Raw genomic sequence first — 25,145 nt, 5'->3', positions numbered from 1 at the left:
ACACAGAGATGTGTTAACAAAGATTAGTTATATGCACACATGCACTCAAAGAAGGAGTTTAAATCTAAATCCTAACAGAGACGCCTATTTTACCTTCTGACACATTTTGGAGGAATGTATGCACTAATACATACAGAATCAGGGAGTTTTTCCCGGGATCCAAGGAAACTGACATATGGGAGGACAAGAAAGCATAGCAACAGGTGATGCTATACCAGACCCCAGCAAAACTAATATGCAGCAAGACAAGAGGGCAGCCAGGAGAGCCATCTGACTCCCAGATGCCAGTGCTGAAAAAACACATTCCAAAGCTTGGCAGCAATTTCCTGCATCTGTCAAGTTAACCACATGCAATGCTATGGATTGACATGAAGAGTCAGGCTGACAAAAAGGGCAAAAAAAGAACATATCAAATGTCACAATCATCGAAGAAGAGGCAGTGCAAAGTGAAGGATGCCAATACATTTGCTAAAGTGATCTGGGATTGGATTGTTGTTTATTAAAAGTATGTCAAAAGAGGCCTAAATTTGCTGCATATACAAGTACAGAAGCCTGCTGTTGGATTTTGCCCAGCAGCTTTTCAGAGAGGTGATGCCCCTTTCTCCCCTCTCCATCTGTCGACTTCCAGCAGGAAGTTGTTCTATGTTGTTTTAAGATCCCATTTTCCCTCTAAAGTTCAGTTTTTACACTTCTCCCTCCTCCAAGAAGGAAGGGAAGGGAAGAAAGCACTTATGGGGAAGTTCAAAAGAGATAGAGAGGCAGAGAAGGAACAAAGTGATAAGAAAATACCATGTCCCCTTAATAGATTCTCAAAATTAAGCCCACCAGCAGATGATATCTGGATTGCAAGAGATATTAGACATGACTGTTTAGATTAAGTAAAGCACTTTGGCAAGTGCTTAACTTAAAGCATATATTGAAGTTCTTTGAAGTCAATGGGTCTTAAGCAGCTGCTTAAAGTTAAATGACACCTGCTTAAGTGCTTCGCTGACTTGAGGGGTATGCTCTAAGAACACTTTTAAAGACGTGTGTAAAAGGAGAATCGCTGACAAAGAATACAAATTACATACACAAAATTAACATACTTGCTCCATTTTTTTAAATGTATTGAAAAAGACTGCTAAATAATGCATAGTAAGTTAACTGTTATTGAGCAGTGTTGAAAGTACATTACATAAAGCAAAGTAGGAAGGTAAAGTAAACATATGACCTTTTGACTGTGTTCTATAAACATATACCTTTAGCTTGTGTTCTTTTCTGTTGATAATAACAGCTGTAATCTGCTGGTCCATAAAGATAAGGATAGTACAAAGCAGAGCTGGAATTATGGCAGCTAAAATGGTCCACCAAGGATTAGGCCCCAGAGGAGAGACAAACCAGCCACGATCATCTCTGGTGGGCTACAAAAACATAAGGTAATGTATGACCAATTCAGAATTCTAGTGATTATTAAATGCTCTGACTTTGCAATTACACAAACAAGCACTACTTAGGAAATGATAGGTTTCATTTAGAGATGCTTCTATAAAGAATTACTATCTCGCTGTATAATATCACAGAATATACTAAACATCATACTGTAAAACAGTACCAGAAAGAGCAGGTAAATATAAACACAGCATTTCTTTAAGTCTTTAACAGTTATATGTTAACTGGGATATTACAGACTTTATTGCATTCAGTAAAATGATAATGATCCAAGGTCTCAGGGGGACGCCCCAAACCATATAATAATCTAGGATTTGGATGATCTGAGAAACATGTGACTGCAAACTTCACAGTCTGCTGGCTGAGTCCCCCAATATAAAGGAGCACGGGGGAGCCTGATGAGAGACAAGGGCAAGGGTGAGAAGGAAAATAGGGTGGAGAGAATTGGCTAAGACTCTTTAGTTAGACCAACGTACCTTTGCTCCTAAGGATCAAATAGCCAAACTTCACTTTTGTGAAGATAACAGGGAATTTCAGATTAATGAGATTTGGATAATAAAGATTGCACTGTAAAGAGTTTATTATTATTTATATGTATTATGGTAGAGCCAAGGGGACCACAAGTTGGATCAAGGCCCTGTTGTTTTAGGAACTATAGACACACGCACACAGAGATACATTCAGAGAAGAATTATTATTCACTTGTTATCAAATATCTACTTAATCTACTATGTAGCACAGTATTTTAGTGATGCAATACAACAGTACAGTTTATTAATGAATTACCTTGAATGCATTTGGAACCTGAAGCTTTGGAGACGGAATCCCCAGGGCGTAGTCAATTAAAACCATGGACATAATAGTGAGAAAGACAGCGAAGTCACTGACTATAGATCGCACCTAAAAATATTGAGCCAAATGTCATTTCCAGCAGGGAAATACCAAAAATATCCACATGGGATTTGAGAAAGCAAATACAAGAGCTGCAACTTAATTCCTTTTATGGCTTAAGACAGTGGCTCTCAACCTTTCCAGGCTACTGTACCCCTTACAGGAGTCTGATTTGTCTTGCCTACCCTCTCAAGTTTCACCTCACTTAAAAAACACTTGCTTACAAAAATCAGACATAAAAATACAGAAGTGTCACAGCACACTCTTACTGATAAATTGCTTACTTCCTCATTTTTATCATATAATTATAAAATAAATCAATTGGAATATAACTATTATACTTACATTTCAGTGTATAGTATTTAGAGCAGTACAAACAAGTCATTGTCTGTATGAAATTTTAGTTTGTACTGACTTCGCTAGTGCTTTTTTTGTAGCCTGTTGTAAAATTAGGCAAATCTCTAAATGAGTTGATGTACCCCCTGGAAGACATCTGCGTATCCCCAGGGGTACATGTACCCCAGGTTGAGAACCACTGGCTTAAGGGAATACTTTCCTTACGGGAGAGATTGTGCTCACCCATGTGCTGTTTCAATTTCACAACATGGAGAAAGAGCACAAGGACCCATTCTTGTTCATTCACATTGTGGTCAGGCACATTGGCAGTCCTTACACTCCCATGAGTGTGCATGAAGACAGTGCCACCACTGGAGTGGGGGATGGTAATAACTCCATCCTTCCTCCTCACCAGCCAGAGAAGCTGGTTCAAAGGGGAGCATGCACTGCACTCTTGCCAGGAGTACTGCAGCAGCCTCAGGAGACAATGCAACTCTTCCTAGGAATCTAGATTGGTGGGAGATAAGTAGCTTTGGTACAGAGTATAACATGCACAGGGTGGGAAATATTTAAGGAATATGAACAGGATTGCAGAAGGACACATCACTTGTAAACAGAGCACGCTAAAGGAAGAACAATTTGCAGTGGGAGTAGTGTTGTCTTTAGAACATCAAGCTATTTTTTAGCATTATTCCTTTTTCTGAAGAGAGCTGAGTTTTTAACCTTTAGGACCAAACCCCCTACTGAGTCACTCTTCAGTGTTAAAGGCTGATTTAAGATATTTCTGTTTGTCAGATTTTGCGGTGAAGTACTTTCTGTTTTAAACATCAAGATGGAAACAGAAAAAATAACAAAAACAGATAACTAAACAATTTCTCTACAAAACTCCAACAACTTACAGCACTTCATCAGCAAAAAATTATAGAGGGCAGCAAGAAACTGGGTCTGCAACAGTGGAGATTTATACTTCCACAAGATTTACACAAACTTTGGCGTTAAAAAGGTATATTCCAGGTACCTTTGTTGGAAAATATCGGCTAGTCTTGAACTGCTTCAGTGTGGATGATAGTGTTACTGTAGAAAAGAACAGGATGACTGACCAGAAGAGAACATCTGGAACGTAAGGGCCATGATGTCCACAGGCTCGTCCAATGTACTCCCCATGAAACGTCCCACATTCCTAACAGGAAGAACAAAGCAGGATTGTTTTGAAAAATGCCCTAGTAAATGCTGTTATATATTTTTTTCCTGTGATTAGTTACTATCTTAAATAAATGACAGATTAGATCATATAATATATTGTCAATAGTAAACTATTTTTTAATTTTTAAGATATTCTTTCATTTAAAACCCCAAATCTTTATATCTGAATTGTATGGACAAACTGTACTTTTCATCTGTAATGCTATGAAGAAAAAAAGAAAGCTAGAAAATGAGAATTGTCCATCTCAGAATGAAGAACATCTCATACACTCAGACATTGTGCCATACAGCACTAACAAAACTTAGCAATGATTGACAGTTTTTCCTAGAGATATTTAATGACATAATCACTATGTGATATCAATGAAGGATGGGCAAATTGGTTTGGATAAATAAATCTTCTCCCATGCTTTGAAACAAACCTGTATTTGTTTTTAAACAGTTTGGTTGTATTTTTTTTTAATGTTTACTTTTCACATGGCTGCTGAGAAAGGAAAGAAAATACTCTGATAAGGGCTACTCTTGTTGCATTTCCAAGCTTTAGATGTTTGTTTTAACTTAATAATTTGAAGGAAAACTATTCAGACCTACATATTATCCCAGAATGGAACTAACAAATGTATTTACCAGAAGGGGGCAGCACACTTCACAAAATTTTCTTTGCTTAGGAAAAGCTGAGATTGTTTCTAAAAAAGATCTGATAAAATTCAGGGAATACACCAAACAAAACATTAATATTTATTTCAGACAACAGCTTCACTTCAAAGTCTGACGTGTCACAATTTGTCAAATTTTAACCAATTTATTTTAAAAAGATAGCATACAAGTTTGCTGCAACCTAAATCTCACATGTGAACCTTACATTTCAGATACACCTCTAGTAGAAATCTAAAAAATGATTGTCAGACAGCCATAAATACAGATGTGTTCAGCTTCCTAAACAATGAGCACAGAAATGTGGGAAATCTATGAAGATGTGAACTATAGAACATGGAATCCCACTGCTCACTCACTAAGTAAAGGAATATAAGAAACAGAGTAACCTGAATTGAGGGGTCCATTCTCCAATACCCTGACTATGGGAGAAGACTTATGTGGTGAAAAAGTAACTGACCATACTGTCAAAATAACAAATTGGGGCACTTTTGTGGCAACATTTATTAGAATCATAGAATTCTCAGGTGCTCTACATTTTGGCACTCTTCTTTGACCTGTTCTATTTATGAAAGAAAGAAAGAAAGAAAGAAAGAAAGAAAGAAAGAAAGAAAGAAAGAAAGAAAGAAAGAAAGAAAGAAAGGCAAAGCTCTGCCCCATCCCCCATGGACTATCTGTCCCACACTTTCCTCCTCTTTATGGTTCTGGTCACCACAGAGAGAAGGAGAAGTGAGGCTATAACAACCACTAGGTACCTATTCCTTCCCATTATATGCTGCCAGAGCAGAATTTTTTCATCAATTACACAGAGTCACTGACTCATCAAATTCATATTGCAGTACCATGGCTGGACAATTTATGACAAGCTTTGGTTTTGAAATGATTGGCATGAAATACACCCTAGTATGGGATAAGAGTGAGACAAGGGAGTGCAAAACATATATATCAGTATAGCAATACATCTGGGACAAACAATCAGTAGGTATTAAAAATCAGAAAACTTTGATTGATGAAATGAAAAAAACAGAACATTTCATGCATCCCAAAAGAAGCTCTCAGGACTTTGGGACACCAGATGAAAAAGTACAACTGCCCTGGTTAAACCAAGGCACATGGTCTCTTTATGATGGCCTATGCTCAAGGGTGAATTTCATCCTGTAAGAATATATATCAATTTACTAACTGACTATACTAATGCCTGTATCAAGACTCTAAGCGGGCCCAATGCAAACTAGAGATTTGCAAAAATCTGAGCAGACTAAGACTCAGCCAAGTGTTTGTGCAGTTAATAAAATGTATTTTCTTTGCTCTTCTGATAAACTTGACTCCTGTGTCCTTGCTAAGCACTACACTTATGAGGCCTACCACCAGGAACACTAACAAGAGTTAATATGTGGAAAATGCAGTGCTGTCTGTGTGTGACCAGAACAAATCACTGTAGGCTATCACTGGCATATTTTGGCACCAGGGAGGGGTTGCGAATGACATGAAGAAATTTCAAATGATGAATAAATATATAATTGTCAGGAAATCAGGATATTTATTTGACAGGCATGGGGGATATTGGAAAATCTGTTCAATCATACTGCTCCCAATTTAAACTAGATTATTGACCATAAACCTTTGACGGGAATCTGAGTTATATATTCCTGAATCCTTCATTGTGTGCAGTTTTTCAGCTGCTTAATATAACACGTTAGGGCTTAGTAACATTTATTGTTAAAATTTAATTAGTTATTTTATATCTGAGATACAAATATACTCTGAGAAATACTGTGACAGCAGACGCCTTCTCTTGTTATTCTGAGAGCTCACGCTATCAGGTCTTTGCTGAAATCGCTAGGATCCCTTAGAACTGTGGTTCTTAACTTTTTCCATATTGTGTCCACATTTTACAACACAAAAAAGTTTCAGGGACAACCCCTACACATACTCCCATCAATCCATAAAGAAAGAGAAGGTGGTTATGACCCTATTTAGATCTTTGTGTCACTCCCTTGGATTGGGGGGGCAACTCCTGGGTTGAAAATCTATGCTGTAGAAAGAATACAGTATCAACTGAATTAACATTTATAGACTTTAGTTGACTAAACCAAGGCAAATCTGAGTTTTGCTTTTGAAAGCTTTCCCCCAGCCTAATTTTCTGAAAAGAAATTCATGAAGATGAAAGACTACATGTCTATGATGACGACTCTGCCTACTGAAGAAATCAAACAAGCCTGGTCTTGTGAGTCTCATGAGCCTGTCCCAGCTTTCTCTCTTTCTAGACTGAATTGTCATTGGCTTTGTAATGAAATGACCATTTACAAAGAAGAAAATATTGCAAGAAAAAAAAAGAGCCTATGTTCAAATATGCCATTTACAAGCAAGCTTCAAAAGCAGCTGAAGGAAAGGAAAATAATAAGTGTAAGGTTCCCTGGCTCCAACCCTATCCAGAAAAATATATAGTTCAGGAACAAATATTTTGTGCGTGTGAAACAAGCCCTTTCAAGAATAATACATTTTGCATTAGGTGCTGTAGAATGGTGGCTTGATTTCTTTTATGTCAAGGAAATGTTTATACAACTCTAATAGTAACACACTACATAGCTGACATTAAAGGAATGGGTAAAACAGACCTTTAGCAACTAACTGGGATGTTAACAAACGTTCTCTTTCCCCCATCAGTATAGCCTAAACAGCTGGAAGGGTATTTTAGGGGAAATAAAGCTTATAGATTCTTTCTAGACAAGGCAGCTTTGGTTTTGGCATCTGGTAGAATTTAGGTCAAATTCATTGTCGTCATTTGATGTGTTTAGACAATCTCAGTCATACTTCTCTGTTAGTATGTAAACAAACTTTTTAAAGCAGTGCACAATGATGCACATTCTTGCTTTAATATGTACTATGGCAAATGGCCGACACTATTGTGGTGGGTCCCATGCTTTTCCTTAATGTGGTGGGTCAGGGCGTTGCCCCTTGCCCCTATTCTTGGGCGTTGATGGCTCCGCTATTGCTCTGTTGTGGGAGAGAAGGGGAGCGGGGAAGGGACCCGGATCAGCCCCCTACTCTGGGTCCCAGCCCCTTCAGCTTCTTGGGCTTCTTACCCTCTTTCCCCTTGGGCAGGGTTTCTCTCAGTCCTCTGTGCCTGGGGAGTCTCCCTGCTCTGCTTGGGCAGGGTTTTGCTTCCCCTGGTACTCTGATCCTCTGGTCAATAACAGTATTCTTGCAAACTACAGTCAGTTCTCCGTCCCTCCTCCTCGGGGAGGAGAGGCTGGCCCAGCCCCAAACAGGCAGCCCCTGCTGCGCTGGAGCAGCCCCTCTCCCTGCTGGAGGGGAGGAGGCAGCGGGGTCATGGCAGGGCTCAGGCAAGACCCCACCTCCAGGGCACAGCAGCACCTCCCCAGGTGACCTCTCCAGCCAGCTCCCTTCCGAGGCCTTAACTGGCTTTAGGTGCTCTAATTACCCTGTAGTAACCTCTCCTCAGTCCACAGGGAATAAGGCTTTAATCATCCTGGGGCTTATATACCTCCTGTCTATCACTCACCTGCTGCCCTCTGGCCCTGCTGTATCACAGTACTAATAAAGATTATATAATAATCTAGCAAAAGGTTTCTAAAACTATTAATGATAGAAAATCTACATTAACCTTTGTTCAGCAAAGTACCGTATGTGCCATATTTAAACAATAGCTGGAGCAATGTAATTTATTAATATGACTATAGCAGAAAAAATTACATTCATGTTCATGGATTTATTAGGTTTCAATACTTCACTTACTGACACTGTTAGGTTTCCCCAAGGTATGTCCGATGCAGAGATATTGTGGTCATTCCAATATTGCAAGGTCTTATTGCTAGGATTATGTGGCTCCACACAACTACATCTGAAAAGATAAAGAAGTATTTTTTCATATTTACTTACGAAATTCAAACTCTTTATTACGCTTATGGCATTAGTATATTAAAATGATGCTCTACTTTTTAATATAATTTTAGTTCAATTTAATTCAGTGAATTCTTGTTATGGAGCTGAATATAGATCAATAGTTATCAGTACTACAGGAGCATATTTCACAGTGAAGTACATGTGCATATATAGTACATAACATTGTGGTGACATATGTAACTGATTATACACAGTAACACAATTTTCTTTTTATTCTATTGATGTACTCCAGATTTCATTAAGAGCACTGACTTGCTATTGAGTATGTGCCAGTGCTATTAAGCCCATATCTCTGAAGTTTCCTGCATAGAGATGACCTATTATTCATGGCTCTGGGCTCTAGAGTCATGCATTCCTCAGACTCTAACCGTGCTGGGTTTCCTCTCTCTCTTTTGTAATTGTCCTGACAAACCCGCAGGACAAATGTCAGGGTTTTGCATGATCCCCAGGACATGCCACACTGCATCTGCCATTTTCCCCCTCCTCCACAGCTGCTCTTAAAGTTTCATTTTCATTTTAAAGTTTGTATTTGAACACAGGAAATGTGGCAGAGGCAGCGTGGGAGGACAATGCTCCAAACACGCAATTTAAAATGAAAATTAAGTCTTAAGCATCTGAAGCAGCTGTGGGAGGCTTGCTCCTCAGCAGAGTCTTAAAGAGTATGTACGGTACTTTGCAGGAAAAAGGAAAAAAATCTTGCCTTGCAGCATTCTTCAGTCAAGCACACTTAAAACCTACAGTACAAAACTATCAATAACAGCTGCAAAAAATGCTGTGCCCCACTTAGTGTTAAACATTTCATGGGCAGCTGTGGACTGGTAGACTAAGCGTAGGGTGGGAGTCACTAGATCTATATTCAAATCTTGACTCTGCCACTGAACCATAGTATGCACTTAGACAAGTCATTAACCTTCTCTGTGCCTGTTTCCCTATCCACTGAATAGGGATAAGAATTTTCACCCAGGTTTATAAAGTAAGATGAAAACTGCAGCTCTCTATACTGCAAAGCACAAAGTAGATTTCCACTGAAGTACTATACATGTGACCCAGAGGTGAAAGTAAGCTGGTACGGTATGGTACGGTGTACCAGCAAGAGCTGGTACGCCATGCCGGACTGGACCGGCTTCCCCAGGCCAGCGATTTAAAGGGCCTGGGGCTCCCGTCAGCGGCCAGCCTCCCGGGCCCTTTAAATTGCGAACAAGGCCAGGAGTAGCAGCAGCAGATGGGAGCCCCTGGGGCCCCATCAGCCATTTAAAGGGCCCGGAGCTCCGCTGCAGTAGCGGCAGCTGGAGCCCCAGGCCCTTTAAATCACTCCCTAGTCCTGGGGCTCCCAGCCGCCTCTGCAGCTGGTAGCTCTGGGGGTGATTTAAAGGGCCTGGGACTCCCAGCCACCACTACTGCAGCGGGATTTAAAGGGCCAGGGGATTTTAAAGGCCCCGCCTCTTCCAGTTAAGACCCCGCCCCCTGCTCAGGACTCCGGAGTACTGGTAAGTCCTTTAAGTTACTTTCACCCCTGATGTGACCCCACACCTGCATTTAACATATAGAGACATATTTTCTTTGTAGACCTCCTTGGTTTTACTTTAAATTAAATCATATTATTAAAAATGAAACAAACAATGAAAAAAACAACAACCCACGAACAAGGAACATAAAATAAAGCAACAGCATACAAAGAAACTTAGAAATGGACACCCTGATCCAAAGTCACTTGAATTTTTCAACAGGCTTCAATGAGCTTTGTATCACACTCTGAATGCAGAGTAAGTGGGTTCAAAACTTAGTTCAAAATATTATTGAACAAAATAAATAGAACACATACATTAATACTGGATTAAAGTAGCATAATAAAGCTGATGCATGACAATGTATCAGCTACATTATTGCAAGGAAATACATGGTTTTTGTGTAATAATGCACATGTGTCTATTTCCAGTTACTATTTCCTGTGAACACACTGGGGCAGAAGCTTCCTGCCCCCTGAAGTCCAGTGCTGATCACAGATTGGCCAGACAGTGTGATACGGCCCATTAGCTTTGTGATTACAATAGCCAGGGTGATACAGGGCACCTCTTTCTCAATAGAAGGGAAGACTGTGCATGTCACCAATACTAAACTGTATATCTGAATGAGTTATAAATTATAAAGTTACATTTAAAAGTTAGATACACTATGCAAAACGTTTCTAACTCCTTACAGTCAGAAGTGTGATAACTGTTGAGAGGATTTAATAAATATTCTGAGTAATTTACCTTTTGGAATTTCATAATTCTGACAATAAAAATCAAACACCTGAAAATATTGGGTGTATTTTGTGGTTGGGTCAGTCACATTGTATAACGCTATATAAATAGATCCCTTCTCACCAGTGTTATCACTGACTCCTTCCCAGGGAGTCATGAAGCTCTAGTCTAGCATTTACTAAATTCCATAGATGTTTGTTTGAGGCAGACCATTTATCTGCAGGATATTTGTGTAAGTACAGTCCACACAGGCCAAATCTTGAGCCTGCACCATTAAAGTCAATGTGAGTCTTGCCACACTTTTGTTTTCTACCAGAAAACACTTTTGTTTTCTACCAGATACACGGAATTAAAGCCAAAGTAGATGTTCACTCTGTTAAAGACATCAGTTTGTTGTGACTATCACTGTACAAGTGCTGCTACAGGGGATACAGTACTTATAGCTTAAGAAAATTCTGGCTTAATATTGAAGTGGCCCTAGGTGGTAAAAGATGAGATTTCCACTATGCCTCTTCAAATGACCTGACAGCTCTGGAGGAAATATACCCTCTTGGGAGCTATGCAGCCAGCAGATGGATGTTTGTAGTGACACCGGAGAGCCTTTTCCAAACTATAATTCAGCAGGAATTTATTAGTCAAATTTATTAGTCAGCAGGAATACTGTGTTCAGGGACATTTTACTAACAGTGTGAGGTTTTTAAATGTTAAAATCTTAAATTAAAATAAGTAAAGGGGAATACAGCAGCAATAACATGAAATGAAAGTCCCTTTCATTACTACTTTTTCCCCTGTAATAGTGAGCTAAGCCCTCAGGACTAAAGTAAAATACATTGCAGTGTGTGCCAGTCGTGTTTTTTTCTCTTCCTCGGTATATTGTCTGTGGTGTGATAAAATGGTGCACACAAAGCTGGAATAAGTAATAACTCACTGTCTGTATTGCAGGTACAAAGATTCCTAGTAGAATGCTATAAAGATAAAGGTTTATGGTTGGCAACTACGCAGCACCTTAGACACACTGTCTGGCCTGCTGAAGAGTTCATGCCTTGTTCAAATCAAACAGCAATGTGCTATGGACACTTCTACAAATATGTTTTTAAAGAAATGTAGTATAGTTTTAAACATCATATTTGCCAAATAATATTCTTTACTGCCCTTTGTGGAAAGAGTAATAAGTCAGCACCTCAGCAGTCATTTTGGTTATGCTAATAGATACATAATGATTTGCTAGGAAGAAATTGCTATTTTCACAGACAAAAATACAAAAGGGAAGGCCTGCCAGTATTAATGGTAGTGAACCCTTAGGTGTCATTATTGACAAAAATAAGATGGTGAAACTTTAACACCTCTGTTGGCAGAACCAATCTAGTGACAAAATAGCTGCTTTTTGCATCCTTGGCCTTTGGTCAATGCTTTACCTAAATGCAAAGGGTTCTCACATTTCTCTTTTATTGGACAAACTTCAGATATTACCTTGCCTCACCCACCTTGTCTCTCTAATGACATGGCTACAGCTACACTACATATATGACAAGATACGTTTAAAATATCAGAGTAAGGAAACTGCAAGGGATCTGGTTTCTTGGGATTGTGGAAGGAAAGATAAATGCTGAGCTACCAAGAAGTCAGTCACGAAAACAGAAATCTACAAATACAAAAACAGTTCTTCATTTTGTTATCATTTCCTAAAATTTAAAAAGATAACCCTTTGTTAACCGAGACTCTGGCTTTTCTAGAATGGAGTCCACCTACTGACAGCAGCTCCATGGTCTGCGATCATGGCCAATAAAGGGTTAATGTTCATAAAAGAAGTTCTACTATGTGGGAGGCATTTTTCACACTGACACTTCATCTAAAAGCTTTCACGAAGAAATGGTTCTGAGATGTGAGCTCAACCCCTTTCCAAGATGAGAAACATCTCTCTGTAAAAACAGATTTGATCTAATGGGAGTTTAGAAGTATGGTACTACATGTTCTCTACGGAGGATGTTCATTGTCACTAAATTCTAATTGTTAGACTGTGCTGTATCCATGGCTTAAGAGAAAAATCAATATACACCGCAAAACTAGCCAAGGTCTTTGTAAAGTCTTCATAATCCTCAGAAATTATGTGGTTTACACTGCATAACACCTGAAAACTGGGTGATTGAGGGGTAAGAGTGGACAACGTGGGAGCCTCTCTAGGGTTTCAGAGTAGAGGAGGTGATAGTGAGCAGGGTGTCAGCAATCAGAAACTGAAAAGGGCACAAGCCATACAGGAAAAAGAGAGACAGAAGAAGCAGCAGCTGGGGAGAAGGGAAGGGTAGCACCTGGGAGATTACTTGGATGGTAGGCAGGGTAGAGTTCTGGCTGATGGGAGGCATACGTGGAGGGAAAAGGGAAACAGTTGTCGTGTTGAAGCTAGAGGAACTGGATACTGAGGCTAGTGTAATTTTCAGAAAAAGAGGGAAATCATTGGAGGATTAGACAACTAGGAGGGGTTCAGTCACTCTATAGTAGGGAGGATCAGCAGGTGTGGCAAGGGACAGTGAATGAACCTTTAAATTAAAAATAATTTAAAATAATTCATTAATTTAATTCAAACTCAGTTTTATATCCAGGGCACTAATGAGGAACTCTCTAAATCAGGGGCTAAATTCTGTTCTGACTTACATTCCCTGCAGTTCTACTGATTTCAATTGCCACAGGACTTTACAAGATAAAAATTAGGAGAACTTGCCTTTAAGTAAACTGTGTCTTTAATTTACACACTGAAACATCTAAAGCTGGCATGCATGCAGCACTGTATGTGCAAAACTAGTCTTCATGATATGCTGCACAGGCACTGATTTCTATACTCCTTATAAGACATGCCAGATTGACATGAACTTGGCTTCTTAAATAAATCAAAGAGTAGGATTTTCTACTCCTAATTCTTAAGTACATGTCAATACCAAGACAGATTGTAATATGCATACTACTATGCCAAGAAATCACTTTGAAATTATTCAATGTAATCTGTTAATAATTGAGTAACTTCTGGTGAAGAATTATTTGGTTGAGAAACAACATGAACTCATCATTTTGGGGAAAAAACCCAACCAATAAAGAAAGGCGAAGTGTCTATGGTTATGTCTACAAAGCACAAAAGCCTGGGCTCTGACTCAGGTTTAGGCCCAAGCCCTCCTTCCATCCACACACAAATCAGTCTGACTCAGTCCAGGAACCTCCCTGGACTCTGTCCCATGGACCGTGTGCGGGGTGGGTCAGAGCCTGAGTCCTGCTGTGATGTGGGTCAAAGCCTTGGCATTTTGCAGTGTGGATGCAACTCAAATCCAGGTCACCAGCCTTGGGTCTGGAGAATCCGCCAACACTATCCCTGTGCTTCTCTACCTGTCCATCCCATAATTTCCCACACTCGCTTCCCAGGAAACAGAAGGAACCTTGTGGTTCAAATACAGTTGCTCAGCATTTAACCCTTCATTTCCATGCTCAACTGGAAATATCAACTCTCACACGTATTAATACGGCCAGCACAAAGAAGTCCTGCACCAAGCACGCTGCTATCTGACCAGAGGAACACAGCTGGATTCTGGTTAACCTTGGGCATGAGTTGAGCAAGACATTCAACTTTAGCAAGAACACAAAAACCAGTTATGTCTACAAAGCTATATCCGAGGAGCTGTTACCATTGGGTATTGACTGGAGAGCAGAACCATACACAGAGCAGATTGGGTGTCTGAAGACAGAGTACCACTAAGTCAAAGCTTCTAACAGCACCTCTGGGAATTTCTCATTTTTCTGCCCTTTTTATGAGAAATTTGACTGGGAACTGTAGTGAGCACTGAGCCCACAGTGTTGCATCACAATCGGCTGAGCAGGGTTGGCACCCTTATAACCCCCCAGTAACAAGCACCGCTGGAGGAGAGCCTGCTGTTGGATGAGGGGCAAGAGGTGACCCTGATGCTGAGGCTGGTAACTGAAGAGGTTATGTTGCCATTGCCTCTGCAGCACATCCTAGAGCCATACTCAGAGGCGCTGTATGGGGATGGCCCTGGGGAGCAGCTGACTGCAGAAGTGGTATCAGAGCAAGTGCTGGAGCCAGAGCCTGGTAAGTTTCTGCTACCATGTTTGTTGTTATTAATATATGAATGGAAGAGATTTTTGGTTAGTGGCCCTATTAAGTTATTAAAACAAGCAGCGGTTTTGATGTGCTTCTGTTCAGGGCAGAACCCATGCCGTTCCTCTAGAGCCCCCCCCTTCCTCCTGACGCCCCACGGAATTTAAAAAAAAAGAACGAATATTAAACAAGCAGTTACAACATTTTTACTGGTTACTCATGGATTGTTATAAGTATGGGTTGGGGCTCCACAATTAACAGCCTCATGTACCCCTTCCATGTAATATAGAACATCTTATAAATCAGCCTTGCCCACGCTGTCCTGGACCACCTGTAAACTGAGTCCCCAAAAAACTGGTTGTTACGAGTCCAAACAAAACCAAGTGTGTATTTAGTCCTTTGCTGGCTTTAATATATGAACTCAAATTACAGCAGAGGGTGGCTGTGTTAGGGGTTCCCATGGCAAACAGGCAGTCAGGTCTGTGCGTGGATGCAGGGTGCTTGTGAGGATGTACTACATGTCCATGCTAACTCAGCATCTTGTTCATTTTACTAAGAATTTTTCCCCATTGTTGGCTGGTGATGAAAGTGAACTTCTCACAAAGTAGGAACTCTGGACGATCTGCTATATTCCAGAGCAGGGCACACTTATTAGTGCCATCTCTGTAATTCAATAGCCCCCTCAATAGCAACACACACTGGTCATTCTCTAGATTTCTAAATATCTCCTTAGCACAGATGGATGGCTGTCCTCCGCTGGCCTGGAATAGAAGTTAACACTTCCACATGGGGACCTACAGAATATCAATGTTCTCCAGAGCTTGCCCTGCCTGAAAGGTTTGAAAAACCATAGCCACGGTTTAGACAACTCATAAGCTCCCTTACTCTTCCCCACCCTGGAAAATAATCAAGGAGATATAGATATCATTCCAATTGAATTTTTACATACATCTTGCCATGATATGTGGTGCCTTTCAGTGCTGCTCCAAAGGATGTTGGAAGTGGCAGGTATTTTTTGTGTGAATAAAATAAAGTCCACTGATACAAAGTGTCATCTTTTGGCCTTTAATTAAAGCAGCCTCTTTGATTGAGGCACCAGGAGCCTGGGAAAGCAGACCCACCCTACTGCAGGCAAGGAGAAAGTCCAAGATGAGCTGATGGAAGAGATTCTACTAGATAAAACAAATCGACAGACAGAGTCCCAGAAGGACCAAATGGAGTATCAGAAGGTGAAGGATGCAAGGTGGGTGGAAAAAGAGACAGCGGCTGCACGGTGCAAGAAGAGAGTGGTGGACAGACCGCAGGTTGAGGGATGACGACAGAGCACAGCAGAAGGAGTTGTTTGAGCAGTTACTTGTACTCATGGCTACCAGCCTGCAGGCTCCACTACCACCTTCACCTTCATGCACACCTTGAGTCCCCTCCATGCTATTGTATCCTGCAGGCTAGGCAGTCTTTGGACAATTCAGAGACTGGCTGGACCAGGTCACAGGCGGTGAACAATAGCACCCAGAATAGACAAATGTACCCTCTGCATTCATCCACTCCAGTCCACGTGCAGCCCGCACATGCAAAATGCACCAGAAAGGCCAAAAACAGAAGCACAGGGAACACCCAGGAATAGCTGAACATGTCATTTGGGAACATGCACCTTTCACTGTTTTGGCACTGAGTTTGTTTACTGTGTTGTGAGTTTTGATGGCAGCTGGTCTGCTTTTCTAGTTCTAACTTTGATATATAAATACCTGCATAAAATTAAGTATTGAATTTGCACACAAGGTTACAATAGCAAGTTTTACTGTTTGTAATGTTAAAAGTGGCACTAACTTTAAAAAAATGTCACCACATGCCCAAGTGCAATAAATGTCATAATAAAAATTTACAAAAATATCACCACAAACTGAGAGTTGAAGCACATGGCTGGTATTGACAAAATGCATAACAAATTTCCATACATTTTATGAAAGTGTTTCCAAAATTCATAATACAGAATACCAACACATTTAAAACAAATACCCACACCTATATACAGCCTCAAATTCCATTTCATTCCCTTTCATACATGGGACCATGCAAACCCATTAATGTGGGTGCACAAAGCATTCCTGATTGCACACGTGGACCCAGCACCAGTCAGGAGAGGTACACTGTCTGGGTACGTGTGCCTGTTCAGAAACCCAGTGGTGTCTTGAGTTCACTACTGGCAAAAAGGTTCTTTCTTGTCCTTGCAGACATTAAGCAGAACACAATAATGCAGACTGCATTGATGACACTGGAATCCAATGGTTCTGAAGGCAGTGCCAATGGGATTTCAAATTCATATTCCACCACCATCCTTACAGCTACTGAGTGTGTAGTTGAACTTTCTTTTGCCAGGTCCTCTGAAATCAGGGTAAGGTTTCATAAGCAATGGCAACAGGGTTTAAGTGGGATACCCTAGAATAACAGTAGGGACAGTGACTCCATTTATAACAATGTCCCAGCTTCTCCATGAAGGTAAACTCCCGCTCTCTGGAACACCCTAGCATCATGTATTCTATGTTAGTATCCATGTATCTGCCCTTGTGGTTGACCAGGGCCTGCATCATGATGGAGTAATACCCTTTGCGGTTTATGTACTGATGTGCTCCTTGCAGAGGGCAAACTATACATACATGAGTCCCATAGACAGCTCCAGTGCAGTCTGGGAAATGCATTCTCTCAAAGCCAGCAATTATTTGAGGACTATTTGGAATCACACCCACCTTTGGGTACATCACAGTCCTGATTGCGTCACAAACCTCTGCCACAACACCACCCATAGCTGATTTGCCAATTCCAAACTGATTAGCCACAGACCTGTAGCAGTGTGGGGTAGTCAGCTTCCAGGTAGCTACAGCAACCCAATTCTAAACCCTCATATGGTTGTTGTGGTACTGGAGAGTTGAGGGAAGCTGATCACAAACCTCCAGGAATGTTTGCTTCTTCATGCAAAAATTCTGGGCCCAATGATCAACCCAGGTCCGCTTTATTAAGTGATCCCACCAATCTATGCTTGTAACCCTACTCTAGAAATGATGGTCTACACGGGGGAAGATGCAGCTAAGGCAACAGGCAGGAGCAGCATCAGCTGGATTGCAGCTGGCATGGCATTATCTGCCTCTGAGAGGTGCCTTCAGCAGGTCAAAAACTGTCACCAAAATGTCCACCAGTGTCCCACAGATGCACCGCCTGATTCCCAAAATAGATCTGACAGCAGGAGGTGGAGAAGTTCTTCCACTGCATTGAGACCCACATTGATGGGTCCAGCTGCTGGGAGCATTCAGCACAAAATAGCTTGGTTGGATGTGCTGGTGAACTATACCCAGCCACTTCTAGTGGGACAGACAGACAAATTCCCGGACAACCCACTATGAATGAAGCCATAAAGCAGCTAGACTGGCGAGGGCACTAGGAAGCCTGGGATATGATGATATAAACCCATAGTAGCTGAAATTGTGATGGTTGTGAGGCCTGGGTTTCTAATGCAGTACTCCTTTCACCTAAGATGCCTATTTTGTTCTGCTCTTCAGCTCCTATTAGCATTTTAAACTCATACAATTGGGGGGAGAGGTAGGACAAGCACTACATTTTTAACAAAGAAACCTATCCTGACATTCAGTGTCCACATTTAAAACCTTGTTTTCCCATATACCAGTGCTCCAGATAGGAGTCACGAGAAGAAACATTTGATAGACGCGAGGAAAACAGGAGAAAGCAGCAGGAGTAGGAGTGGGGAGAAATGAGACGGGATTGCCATGCCAACTTACAAACACCAAGGACAATACAAGTATGAAAAGGTCACAGTAATAAGAAACAGGCCAAAAAAGTATGTGCATACCACATAAACAGATTACATGTTTATGTGACCTACAGAGTTGCCATTTTAATTTCTTCAAGGCAATACTCCTGAAAAAAATATTCACACTGCAGCACAGTAGCATAATGAAGAACATTTTAAAGGTAGAATTTACATTTGTCCTTCGAGTGAACTGTTGTGACTATTAATATTTTTCATTATTTCTGAATCCCTGCTCTAAAGATGTTACAATCTAAGGCCCCAATCCTGCATCCACATATGTCCCCACTGAAGTCACTAGGGTGGCTGTGAGTGCGTTGATCCTTCCGCATGTAGCTCATTGCAGGATCAGGACCAAAATCTAGACATGATGCAACAAGTGAGGATAGTAAACAAAAAGCATGGGGTGAGAAACAGGACAAGAGGTACATTAATTAGACCATGTGGTTACTCAGTAAAAGATGGTTCCGTTCTTTGAGGCTGTTGTCTTTTGTTAAATTTTAATTCACTTCTTGAAGGTAGATTGGCAGAAGTGAAATTTTAGGAATGATTTTAGAATGACTTACAATATTGTTACATCAAAATACTTGTGTCTACTTGTTAGAAACTGATTGTCCTAATTACTCCTATTACTGACTTCTGCAGTTTATTACAGGAGAGGCTGGTAGCAACTCCTCTATTTATATTGCCTAACACTTTCCATTAAAAAAGATTCTTGCAAAGTTTTCTTTGAGATTCTGCCAAATCTCCATTGTTTGCAGCAGAACTTTGATACTTGGAATCCGCTCTGGTTACAGAAATGCATTTTCTTTGTCCCGAGAAATTCCATTCAGATTTGGCTGAGATAAAGTGTTAAAATCATCATTTCCTTTCTCTCACTTGTTTTCCTCAGAAAAATTTCGTCAGCTTGCCAAAAATCAGTGACTATTCTGAGGCCAAGTTCATGCCACCATCAAAGAAACAGAACAGAAACATGCTCACAGTACACTAGAAACACCTGGAAGGGCCTGAGCAATTGTGAGAGGGAGGGAAGGAGAGAAAAAAACGGAGCCAGGCTCCCCCACCCCACAACCAGAAACTTCCAGACTCAGCACATGGACACAGTGCCCACCCCTTCTCATAGACACAGACTTTAAAGCCAGAAGGGACCATCATGGTCATCTAGTCTGACCTCCTGCATGTTTCAGGCCACAGAACCTCACCCACTCACTCCTGAAATAGACCCATAATCTATGGCTGAGTTACTGAAGTCCTCAAATCATGATTTAAAGGCTTCAAGTTACAGAGAATCCACAATTTACACTAGTTTAAATTTGCAAGTAACCCTTGTCCCATGCTGCAGAAGGCAGCAAAAAAACCCCAGATCTCTGCCAATCTAACCCAGTGGAAAACTCCTTCCCGACCCCAAAAATGGTGATCAGTTGGACCCTGAGCTTTTAGGCAAGACCCAACAGCCAGACACTTGGAAAAGAATTCTCTGTAGTAACTCAGAGCCCTCCCCATCTAGTGTCCCATCACTGGCCATTGGGGATATTTGCTACTAGCAGTCGCAGATCAGCTACATGCCATTGTAGGCAGTTTCAACATACCATCCCCTGCACAACTTATCAAACTCAGTCTTGAAGCCAGCTAGGTTTTTTTGCCCCCACTGCTCTCCTTGGAAGGCTGTTCCAGAACTTCTCCACCCCCAGAGGCAGGGAATGTTGGAAATTTAACAATAAAACCTGAGTTTTCCAGCTTAGCTTTGCAGATTCAGCTAGACCCTTCACTGGAGCTGGAGGTATAATTTCCATCTTGGGTAGACATACATGCACTAGCTATGATGGAGCTGGCATACTAAAAATAGCAATGTAGCTGCAGCTGCACAGATGCCAGGATGGGTCAGCTGAGTATATATTTATGATTTCAGACAGGATTGTACTCGGGGAAGCTAGCCCATCCCATACTGTTTTTAGTGCAGTAGCTCAATCAGAGCTAGCATGGCGATATCTACCCAAGATGGAAATTACACTTCCCGCTCCAGAGTTGACATGCCCTAGATAAGCTTTGGATAAGCTTCCAAATAGAAATAAATCTCTCATCCTTTTGAAGTTCGGCCACTGCTAATTCCAGAAGAACTGCCAAGGCTTTGCTAACAATTAAAAACCTATTTGGAAAATCCCCCAAGAGGAAAAAGTAAATGGAATATAGAGCTAATTAAAGCAGCTAACAAAATTGGAGACAATAATTAGTTTCTGTAACGGGGTCTGTATAGGACAGGCCCACATCCTGGTATTGATTTTAGCTAAGAATGGAAGAACACGGTCAGATGCTGGTGAAAAAGCTCCCTTTTCCTTCTAAAAGCTTTTTCTTTTTTCTTTTTTTTTTCCCCCTGGGGTACTACTGGCGATTTATTCCCAATTTCACCACCATTTCACCAGAGCAAGTCCCTTGACAGACCTGATAAAAGCCCGGGGTCCAGACATGGTGAAGTGGACAGATGCTGCAGAGAAAGCATTCACGGATCTACAGACAGCCCTCTGCAGTAACCCTGTGCTTATAGCCCTGGACTTCAACAAAGAATTCATTTTACTGACAGATGCATCTGAAGTAGGATTGGGAGCTGTCCTATCACAGATGGTCAGAGACGAAGAACACCCAATCTTCTACCTTGACAGGGGAGGAGTTTTTTTTGTTTGTTTGTTTATTTGTTTAGCTGGAGAGCGAGGATATTTTTAGCTGAGAGGCTTCCCCAGGAAAAGGGAAATAGTTAGTGATGCACCTGACTCAAGAGAAGCGAGTCTCAAACACACCTCTCCTCAAATCCAGCTCACTTCCTCGTTTCTCTGCCAGAGTGAGTGACAAAGTGCAAAGAGACATTCCAGTCTACCTCCCATTTTCATTGACTTATTTATCAAAAAATTCCTTCTCAGCTAATATTTCTTTTGCTTATAGTTTCAGTCCAAATAAGATGAATGTTTAAGAAAACCATTTAACCCACTCTGAAGTTATACAAGCATAAAAAGTTGTACATGCTACTTCGCTGAAAAAGACAAGTGCACAAGAAGAGGTAAGTAACTTAATTACAAGTTTTTAAATCATATCTGCTATAGATGTACCAGTAAACCTCACCATGAGTCTTTGAGATGTTTGAAGAAATTTGGTTCACCACCTGACTGAAAATGACATACCTGACATGCAGAGCTGTCATTTTCAGGTGATTACAACTTTTTCCACTTGCAAACCAAATTTTTGCATAATGTTAAATGCAGAGAGACAAATTCCTCCCAGTGTTTGGTGAAGAAAGAGTAGTACAGTTGGAGTTATGCAGAGTCAATAGTCAGAAGAAAGTGTTGTGTGTCACAGAGATTGGTAATTAAAATGACTGGGTCTTTGCATTCCCAACTAAAGGAATGGTAGGTGTGATGAACTATGATCTTAAGTAGGACTCCATGTCTGTCACGGAGATCACAAAAGTCACGGATTCTGTGACTTTCTGCGACCTCTGTGACTTCTGCAGCAGCCAGTGTGGCTGACCCCGGGGCCGCTCAAGCAACTGGCCCAGGGACAACCACACTGGCCACCGCTGGAGCAGCTGCGCAGCCAGCTGCTTGGGTAGCCCTGCAGCCAGCTTGCACTGGGGGCAGGAGGAGCTGTCACAGCTTGGCAGCACCTGGCAGCAGTCCTGTGGGTGGCTGGAGCAGCAGCGGGGGGGCCACTAGAGGAGCTGCTGCTCAGTGGCCCCCAGCAGCTGGTGCCACTGGCCCGGGGCTCCCCCAGAGCAGTGGGCCCCCTGGATGCCCCCAGAACAGCAGCTCCCCCCAGGGGAACCCCCCAAGCAGCGGCTCCCTCAGGACCCCCTAGAGCAGCATACCCTCCAGCTAAGATTTCGTCAGGGGTATTTATAGTGCAAGTTATGGACAGGTCCATGACTTCTATTAAAAATACCCATGACTAATTCGTAGCCTTAATCATAAGTATCTGTATTAATTGCATATTTGATCTATAGCCCCAAATGTGATTTATGTTCTTGACTTTTAAAATGGGTGTTAAACTAAGGGTAGGTCTTCACTGCAGAGTTAATCTGGGTGATTGGCACCTGGGTCTGAGCACCCAGGTTAGCCAAGCCTGGGTGAGAGCAACCCAAGTGCAAAGCCCTACCAAAGTTACTGTGTCCTTATTGGTGCTGCAGTCACCCGTGCGTGTCACTAGGACTTCTGGAGGTACATCCCATGGTTCTTTGTGTTGCAGTAAACTAAGTCACTTTACAATTCTTTGTAAACTTGTGTGACCTTCTGGGCACACAGGGGGAATAATGGTCAGGCATTGGAGAACTATCAGCATCAACTGATTTAGCTTGTGTCCCCATTACAAAGTGGGTGGGTTACCAGCCTGAGTAAAACCAGCACTTGATACCCAGGTTGAAAGCATCATTAAACTTGGGTGAGAGGTTTTTGTATGTGGACAGGAGGTGGATTAGGGGCAACACTCAGGTAAGATCCCAGGCTAACTGTACAGTAAAGACATACTCTTAGAAGGGAAATTAGACAATTCCAACATATCCTCACCTAGAAGGGAGGAAGAGCTATTGGACCAGTGATTACAACTCATTGACACTAAATGGATCTGCCCCAAAATGAAGCAGCCATCAAGGGGCATTCTCCTAGACAAGTCCAGGTGGATGTTCCGGCTGACTGGGGAAAAAATTCAGGCTTGGTCTACACTTCAAAGTTATACTGGCATAACTATGTGAGACAGTAGATAAACCAGATTTTCCTAGTGCTCTGGTAAATAGTGTGCTTTAAAGCATGCCCTTGCCCCACCAGACCTGTGAGAACGTCAGTTTATGGAAGTGATTTGTGTATGAGATCAGTGGAATGAAACTGCATCAAAAGTCAGAAGAAGGATTTAGCTGCAGGTATTGATATGTGAATCAGGAAGTAGTAGGAACATCCAATGAAGACTTGAGACAGAAAAGTAATGAATGCAGCTGTTTTAGAGAAAAATAAATAAATGAGGGATTAGGAAAAGCAAAGTCATAGTCAATGAAGTATTAATAGAGTTATAGACAGAAAAAGAAGAGTGAAATTATTTGTTCAAGGGTATAATCCTTGGCACAGCAAGCACACGCCTCGATGTCAGAGCATGTCCTGAAGCAGTGGCAGTATGATGCAAATTGTCGATATGGACATTAACATCCCCAGTAACAGTGAGGATAAAGGAAAAAGGACAGATGTGGAGCCAAGTCCTGAAAATAGAATTGTTCAACCTAAGTAAGCTATAAACTTCCAACTATGTCAGGCTGGAGGGTAGAAGGTCGGAGAAAGGTCTGTTTTCAAGAGAAGATCTGAGGATTTGAAGGGCAGAGAATTTGAATGAGATTTGGAGAGTACAGCAGTTAAACTGTGAAGTGTCACTTAGAGCTCTCCCATTGCCTGGTAGAAAGCAGTATTCAGTGGTCCTACTAATATAGTATCTGCATTGAGTCAGCCAGTGGGTTTGACATTAATGGGGCTAGCTGGCATAAATAATCTTAGGGCATGCATACAGGTGGAAGATATGGGTATAAATACCAGTTAAGGCTACACAAAGTGAGACACAATGTAAAAATGCAAATAAATGTACTTTTTCATAACTGAAAGAAATTTGTGATTAACCAAGAAAAGAAGCCCAGAAAGATGAAAATGAGAAAAAATAAGTATCAAACATATGACATCAGACATTTGATCTAGATAGTTATGTAATGTCAGTACAGTATCATCTGAAAGAATGAAGTGATGTTCAGATATTTGGAAAACATCTGAAAGGCACATGCCTTTTGGGGAGTTGTGCTTAGAAATTCTGACACTGTTTGGCTGATGTTATAGGACAGGAAGTCCCAAAGCTAGAGTTTATGGGGATGATGACAATTTGGTTGGCACTCTTCTTCCTGCTGTCAGAGCCCTGCAAGTTCTGTATGCTTTGTAAAGCAGCAAAAAGAAAGCACATGGTAGATATTCATCAAGAGTGCATAGTTAGTAAACAGTTCCCCCTCACAAATACATCAGGTGTATGTAATTATAATTTAACAATTTTTATTTTTAAATGCCACCATTATCAGTTGAGTTATGTTGATGTTATCCCTTAAAATATGGAGATATATACTACTGCAACTCTACTATACATAGGAAGGCTGTTAATTGTATTTCCACAATAACTTGAATAATATTGTGTGATTAAGGTAAACCCATGAAATATTTTTAATGTCTGCTTGCTGTCTGGAACCTTCACATAATATTTCAACTTTTCATGAACAGAAAAATTATGAGAACACCAAAGCTCATTTCCTTTTGACCCCCTAAATGCCCAGAAATATTGAGCCTTTTAACCCCCCCCCCCCAGTCCCCCACACTTATACTCAAAAAACACAAATTACACTCTATACAGATCCTTAAGGTGAAATCCTGACCCCATTGAAGTCAGTGGCAAAACTCCTATGGACTTCAGTGGGGCCAGGATTTCATCCCTGGTGTATATACATAGTCTGAATGTGAATTTGGAGAAAAGCCGATAAACACATGTCTATTCTTTA

At 41.2% G+C, this 25,145-nt stretch overlaps 1 protein-coding gene across 6 annotated transcripts in view; it reads right to left on the bottom strand.

Annotated features, from left to right (window-relative positions):
• Nucleotides 1-25,145, bottom strand: part of SLC4A10 (solute carrier family 4 member 10) — a 270,102-nt gene that overhangs the window by 18,437 nt on the left and 226,520 nt on the right. For all 6 annotated transcript variants that reach the window (XM_065561769.1, XM_008178464.4, XM_065561767.1 and 3 more), the window contains 4 exons: nt 8,272-8,377; nt 3,674-3,835; nt 2,215-2,328; nt 1,239-1,400 (listed from right to left, as the gene is read on the bottom strand). In XM_065561769.1, the coding sequence (XP_065417841.1) occupies nt 1,239-1,400; nt 2,215-2,328; nt 3,674-3,835; nt 8,272-8,377 (544 nt within the window). The remainder of the gene's footprint in view (nt 1-1,238; nt 1,401-2,214; nt 2,329-3,673; nt 3,836-8,271; nt 8,378-25,145) is intronic.

This window comes from Chrysemys picta, chromosome 11 (genome assembly GCF_011386835.1).
Source record: "Chrysemys picta bellii isolate R12L10 chromosome 11, ASM1138683v2, whole genome shotgun sequence".
Taxonomy (NCBI): Eukaryota; Metazoa; Chordata; order Testudines; family Emydidae; genus Chrysemys; species Chrysemys picta.
Note: the sequence above shows the minus strand (reverse complement) of the source record. Positions and strands in the feature narration are given on the sequence as shown.